The sequence below is a fragment of the Alligator sinensis genome, unplaced genomic scaffold, assembly GCF_000455745.1.
Source record: "Alligator sinensis unplaced genomic scaffold, ASM45574v1 scaffold707_1, whole genome shotgun sequence".
Classification (NCBI taxonomy): Eukaryota; Metazoa; Chordata; order Crocodylia; family Alligatoridae; genus Alligator; species Alligator sinensis.
The window spans coordinates 2,015,927-2,021,673 of NW_005842065.1; the positions used below are offsets into that span (position 1 = coordinate 2,015,927).

Consider the following 5,747-nt stretch of genomic DNA (forward strand, 5'->3'; position numbering starts at 1 on the left):
CCCGCCCAGCCAGTGTCCCCTTTCCTAGATGCTGTAGGGTGTGGAGGAGGCTGGGGGCATGCCCCTCCTGGTCCTGCACTGGCTGGGGGTGTGCAGCTCAGTCACCAGTGCCCTTCTTCCCCTGCCCCCAGAAACATGCGCTGATGGAGCAGGTGGCCCACCAGACCATTGTCATGCAGTTCATCCTGGAATTGGCCAAGAGCCTCAAGGTGGATCCCAGGGCTTGCTTCAGGCAGTTCTTCACCAAGATCAAGGTGAGCTCAGCTCTGCTCCCTTTCATTGTCTACTGTAATGGGGGGTTCTGCTCCCTTGTCCAACGCTGAGGGACTGCGGAGCTTACAGCTAGGGGTGTCCAGGCCACCCCAGGGCCACCCCCCTCCCACTGGCCCACTGGGCTGAGCACCTGGCTCACTGGGCCTGGGGCCTGGTTTTGCCTCTGATCTGGTACCATGTGGTGGCCCCCTGCCCCCCTCCTTCCCATGTGCCTCACCTGTGGGGAGGATGTGGCCAGTCACCCTCTCTGGGCAGCCCTTGTCCTCCATACTCAGTCCCTCTTGGCCACTGCTTCCCAGGCACCCCGAGCACAAGCACTGCATTGGACCTCATGGTTTTGCTGCCTGAGCCCCTGCACTGGTACCTGGCAAGGCTCTTGGGAGGTGGTTTTGAGTGGAAGGAGCATGAGGGATGATGGCAGAGGCTGCCTGTTAGCCCTTGCATTCGCTCCCCTGACCTGCTGCCTCTGTTGCCTGCAGACAGCTGACCAGCAGTACATGGAGGGCTTCAATGATGAGCTGGAAGCCTTCAAGGAGCGGGTACGAGGCCGTGCCAAGGTGCGCATCGAGAAAGCCATGAAAGAGTATGAGGAGGAGGAGCGGCAGAAGCGGCTGGGCCCTGGTGGGCTCGACCCTGTGGAGGTCTACGAGTCACTACCTTCCGTGAGTCATGCAATGCCTGCACCCGTGTCCCCCTGGGCTCTGTTCCCACCCGCCCCATCTCCTGGCCTCCTGTCCTCTGCTACCTGCTGTGTCTCGTCACCCCCCCCTTGGTTTTTCCTGGGGTTCTTTGAGTGGGGCGGGGCTGAGCCTGCCACTCACGTGGGGAAGCTGAGGCACTGAGGTCCCTGGGCTCTGCCCAAGATCACACGGGCAGTCAGTGGCAGAGCAGGACTTGAACTTGGCCCTGCCAGCCCGTGGTCTGCAGTGGACGGGGACCCATGCCCAGAAGTCTAGGCTGAGGCAGAGGCACATAAGGCCCCTGCACATGTGCCCCATTCTGGGCCTCATGTCCTAGCCAAGCTGGGGCTTGAGGTAGGAGCTGCTAAAATGCTTGGCATCAAGGCAAGACTCTGCCCTCCAGGCCTGGGCTCCCTTCAGGGCCTGCAGGAAGCAGCTCTTCTTCCCCTTATCATTGTCCTGCCTCCCCCCAGGAGCTGCAGAAGTGTTTTGACGTAAAGGATGTCCAGATGCTTCAGGATACCATCAGCAAGATGGACCCCACTGTGAGTACCCCAAGGCCTCTGGGTGTCCAGCTCCAGGCAGCCTGTGTCTGCCTGTTGTGACCAGTCCGCTCCAGGTCCCCTCAACGTGTGCAGCTGTGGGAAGAAGTCAGGTTCTTTTTGTGGGGGTGGGAGTGGGCAGCTGGGCCTGGAAGGGGCAGGGCGGGTGTTAGGAGCTGGGACAGGGACCTGACCCTGAGCAGCCCCTTCCCCTTGCAGGAAGCTAAGTACCACATGCAGCGTTGCATTGACTCTGGGCTGTGGGTGCCGAATGCAAAGGCGACAGAGGGTGCGGAGAAGGGCAGCGCCGAAGCTGAGCCCGTCTACGAGGAGTTGGCGAAGGAGGGCGGCGAGGAGGAGAAGTGAGGAAAGGTGTGAAGTGGGATGTCCTGCTCCACCCCCATGGCTCCAACCCCCCTCGCACCAACCCCCCGCGACACGCGCTTGACATGCGTAGACGCTGGTGAATGTGTGAGCTGCTCACTTGCTGGTGCCCGGTGTCCCGCTCCCCCCACCAACCCCTGGGAGCCAGCGGGAACCCCTGCTCTAGGCGCCGGGCAGTCCCTGGCGCTACAGGAGCCTGCGGGAACTTATCACCACCCCTCAGGCTGGGGGGTGCTGCTCCGGCGATGCCCTTGGCACCATAGTTACACGTGTGCTGTTGTCTCTCTTCTCGCAGTCACCGATGAGGTTGTTACCTGAATAAAGAGATTGAAGTAGCTATCTGGCGCCTAGACTGGGAACAGGGGGAATCCAGTGTACTGGGCTGGGCTTGTAGCTGCTCAGGGCAGCTGGATGCAGAAGTGTTGGCCCCAGGAGTGTCTTCTGGTGGGGGTGGGAGTGGGACCTGCAGGAGCTGGGACCAACCTCTGAGGCATGACATGGGGTCTGCTCAGCACCTACTGGGTTTCTGTACCTCAACCAGCTGCGTGGGCAGTCCCATGCCAGGGTCTGTATCTTCAGTCGGCCATGGGGAGTTGCTGTTTCCTGGCCCTGTGGCTGCACTGTGCTTTTGGAGGAGGCATTGACTGTCTGCTTCCCTGAGGCTTCTGGCAGGGTAGGCAGCTCAGTGCCTAGTGCCTCTTATTTCCTGAGCTGCCGCGTGTACTACCTAGCATCTACTTCAACCATGCTGATCTGCCCCTAACCTGGGCGGCAGCTCTGCCTTGGTGCAGCTGGCACTGTCAGCCTCCAAGCCACTAGCCAGGCGATAGCCCAGATCAGAGCCTTCTTGCAAGCCCAGATCAGAGCTGTGCTTGCACAGGGCTCCTTTGACTCTGGGAGTTTGTGTACCTAACGCTGACACTTTGCAGCTGTTGAATGCGAGCACATGCTGGGTACAGCTGCAGGGGCGGGCTGAAAAACCTTCCTGGAGGAGACTTGGCTCTGTGTGCTTAATGGGGAACTGGCCCCTCCACACTGCCCATAAATGCTTCCTGTGCCAGCTGTGCATGGCCTTGGCTCCCCTACTGAGCATCCGTCTTCCTTCCCTGGCCTTGCAGGGCATGAGAGAAAAGGAAGATTGGGAAATCACGGAGGTGAAGATTTACAGAGGTGAAGAACTCATGGGGTTGCATCAGGCAGCCCAGTTCCAGTTCTGTAGGAGCAGGTTCCAGCCTGCTCCAAGAGCATTCACCATTTCTTTGCTTGGGTAAGTGCTTTGGGTTAGAGGTTTACCAGGGAGAGCCATGTACTGGCTCCCTATCCCTAGAGACCCAAGTGTGGAAGTTTTGGCTGGAGGATTCTTACCAGCATGTGGGCATGGGGAGTTATCGGAGCAACTGGGAGCTGGATCCCAGTCTCATGAATCAAAATTAGGGTTGGAAGGCACCTCAGGAGGTCATCTAGCTCAACCCCTTGCTCAAAGCAGGACTATCCCCAACTGTATCATCCTAGCCAAGCTTTGTCTAACTAGGTCTTAAAAACATCCAAGAATGGAGATTCAACAACCCCTCTGGGTAACCTGTTCCAGTATTTTACTACCCTACTACTGAGAAAATTCTTCCTAATATCTAATCTAAACTTCTCTTGCTGCAACTCCAGACCATTGTTCATTGTTCTGTCATCTGCCACTACTGAGAACAGTCTAGCTCCATCCTCTTTTGAATCCCCTTCAGTTAGATGAAGGCTGCTATTAAATCCCCCTTCAATTTTTTTTCTCTAGACTAAATAAACCCAGTTCCCTCAGCCTCTCTTCATAAGTCGTGTGCCCTAGCCGCCTCACCATTTTCATTATCCTCTGCTGGACTCTCTCCAATCTGTCTACATCCTTTCAGTTTTGGACCTCCTACTACAGAATGCAGGACTCCAGATGTGGCCTCACCAGTGCTGGGTAGAGGGGAAGAATCACTTCCCTTCTCTGCTGGCAACACACCTACCAATGCAGCCCAGTATGCCATTAGCCTTGGCAGTAAAGGTGCACTGTTAGTTCATATTCAGCTTATTGCCTGTCCACTGTAACTCCCAGGTCCTTTTCTGCAGAGCTGCTGCCCAGCCAGTCAGCCCCTGCTCCAAGCTGGAGCAAGTAGCCTCCCCTTTGCTCTCCCCCCTTCCCATCCAGCTCCCCTGCCTTTTCCTTGGCTCTCCCTGTGTTGCTATAACCTCCTTTGTGTGTGCCCTCCTTTCAGCTCCTTTCATTTCTCTGCCCACATATGTTTCTGCAGGGCTCCCTGCCAGCAAGAAGCTGCATGGCAGGCTCTGTGGGCAATGGTGAAAGCCCTTTGTGCTGTTCACAAGAAGCTGTGGATCAGCTGGGCTCAGGGAGGAGGGTGGAAGTGGCAGGCATAGGAAACCTTGTAGAGTTTAGACCTTGCCTGGTGCAGGCCCATGTTTCATAGTAGTTTGGGGTCAGAAGGGACCTGAACAGATCATCTAGTCTGACCCCCTGCCACTGGCAGGAGCACACGCTGGGATCACATGACCCCAGACAGGTGTTCATCCAACTTCTTTTTGGACACCAAAGTAGAACCTGTCTTGCTTGCTGTTCCCTTGTACGGAGGCCTGCTCCCTGCCTTGGGCTCCTATCTTCACTCCCTGCTGAATAAGCACAGAAGAGAAGCAGGGTCTGAGTGGAAAATTAGAGGCACCTGTTGTAGACACTGCCTGAATGGGCCTGTCTTGAAACTGCTCTTAGGAGGGAAGGGCAGATAGGAGATAGCAGCCAAAGCCTTTAAGGAGCAGCCCAAGGTCACCTGACAAGCAGGGGCTGGGACAGAAAGAAGCAGGAGTGAGGGACATGCCAACCTGCCAGTGCCTGGCAACCAAGGGTGCAGAGGCCTCTGTCTCTGGTGGGAGGGAACAGAGTAAGAGCAGGGCCAGGGTGTAGGTTCCACCAGGTCTATTAATGGGCATCTTTGCACAGGCAGAGATGGGTAATTGTGTTTCTTTGGTAAATGTCCACAGTGGAGGAGTAGAGTGGGACCCAGCTGCATTGCAATCCAGCCTCTGGGTTTCTCCATGAAGCTGCCACATGTTGGGGGGGGGGGGGTTAAGAACAGCTCAGTTACCCAGCACTCGTGAGCAGGGCAGGGCTCAGTTTGGGTGGATAGCTTTCTGGCTGGGAACTTGGGAAGGGTAAGTGTTGCCCACCGGGGCTTTTCCCGGAGGCAGTGGGCTCTCCCGGGAGAGTGGGGCATGCCACAGGGCTTTGTGTTGTCCTCCTTTTCCTCAGCCTGGATTCCCTCATCCTAAGGTGCTAGGGTTACGGTTAGGCTGGGCGCCTCGTGTGAGATGTCTGGCAGAACAAATTGGTGTCTTTAATGTAGCTACGAGCACTGCCTTGGTGGGGGTAACCCAAGAGTCGCCATCGGGTGCTGGAAAGGTTCCAGGCTGCTGCCTCCGAGACGTTCCAGCGGTGCGCAGCGATGGACGGCTTGGCACGACTCTGCCCAGGTGCGCCTAGTGCAGAACCTACCCTGGCCTTGAGTGCCAGACTAGTGCCCGTCTCGGGGGACCCAGCCTCACTCCACAGAGGCGGCAGACAGGCTCCGCAGCCGATTGTCCTGCCCTACCCTAGCGCAGCGAGCAGAGTGGGACCTTCTTGCTCTCCAGCTGTGCGTGCACGGAGCACCCCAGTCCAGCTGCGCTGTAGGTGTGCGCATGCCTCTGAGCCAGCTGTACCAGGGCCTGCCCAGATGTGTCCACGCCCCGCCCCCTCAGCCACACCATGGCCAATCCGGACGTGCGATGCCCGCCCCGCCGCCAATGGTCGATCACTCGCGCTCCTTCGCGGGGCGTGGCGTCCCCCTCCTCC

The 5,747-nt window shown here is 57.6% G+C and overlaps 2 protein-coding genes across 8 annotated transcripts in view; both read left to right on the top strand.

The window, feature by feature from the left end:
• Positions 1-2,218, top strand: part of CDC37 (cell division cycle 37) — an 8,362-nt gene extending 6,144 nt beyond the window's left edge. For both annotated transcript variants that reach the window (XM_006023443.3, XM_025203803.1), the window contains 4 exons: positions 132-254; positions 753-935; positions 1,427-1,498; positions 1,715-2,218. In XM_006023443.3, the coding sequence (XP_006023505.1) occupies positions 132-254; positions 753-935; positions 1,427-1,498; positions 1,715-1,861 (525 nt within the window). In that variant the 3' untranslated portion in view covers positions 1,862-2,218. The remainder of the gene's footprint in view (positions 1-131; positions 255-752; positions 936-1,426; positions 1,499-1,714) is intronic.
• Positions 2,219-2,341: 123 nt separating this feature from the next.
• TYK2 (tyrosine kinase 2) overlaps positions 2,342-5,747 on the top strand; it is a 20,837-nt gene continuing 17,431 nt past the window's right edge. For 3 of the 6 annotated variants that reach the window (XM_006023444.2, XM_014519870.2, XM_025203802.1), the window contains exons 1-2: positions 2,342-3,146; positions 5,260-5,386. In XM_006023444.2, the coding sequence (XP_006023506.2) occupies positions 5,359-5,386 (28 nt within the window). In that variant the 5' untranslated portion in view covers positions 2,342-3,146; positions 5,260-5,358. Of the gene's footprint in view, positions 3,147-3,659; positions 5,387-5,747 lie in introns of those variants that run through there. The other 3 variants (XM_025203799.1, XM_025203800.1, XM_025203801.1) reach the window with 3 other exon arrangements.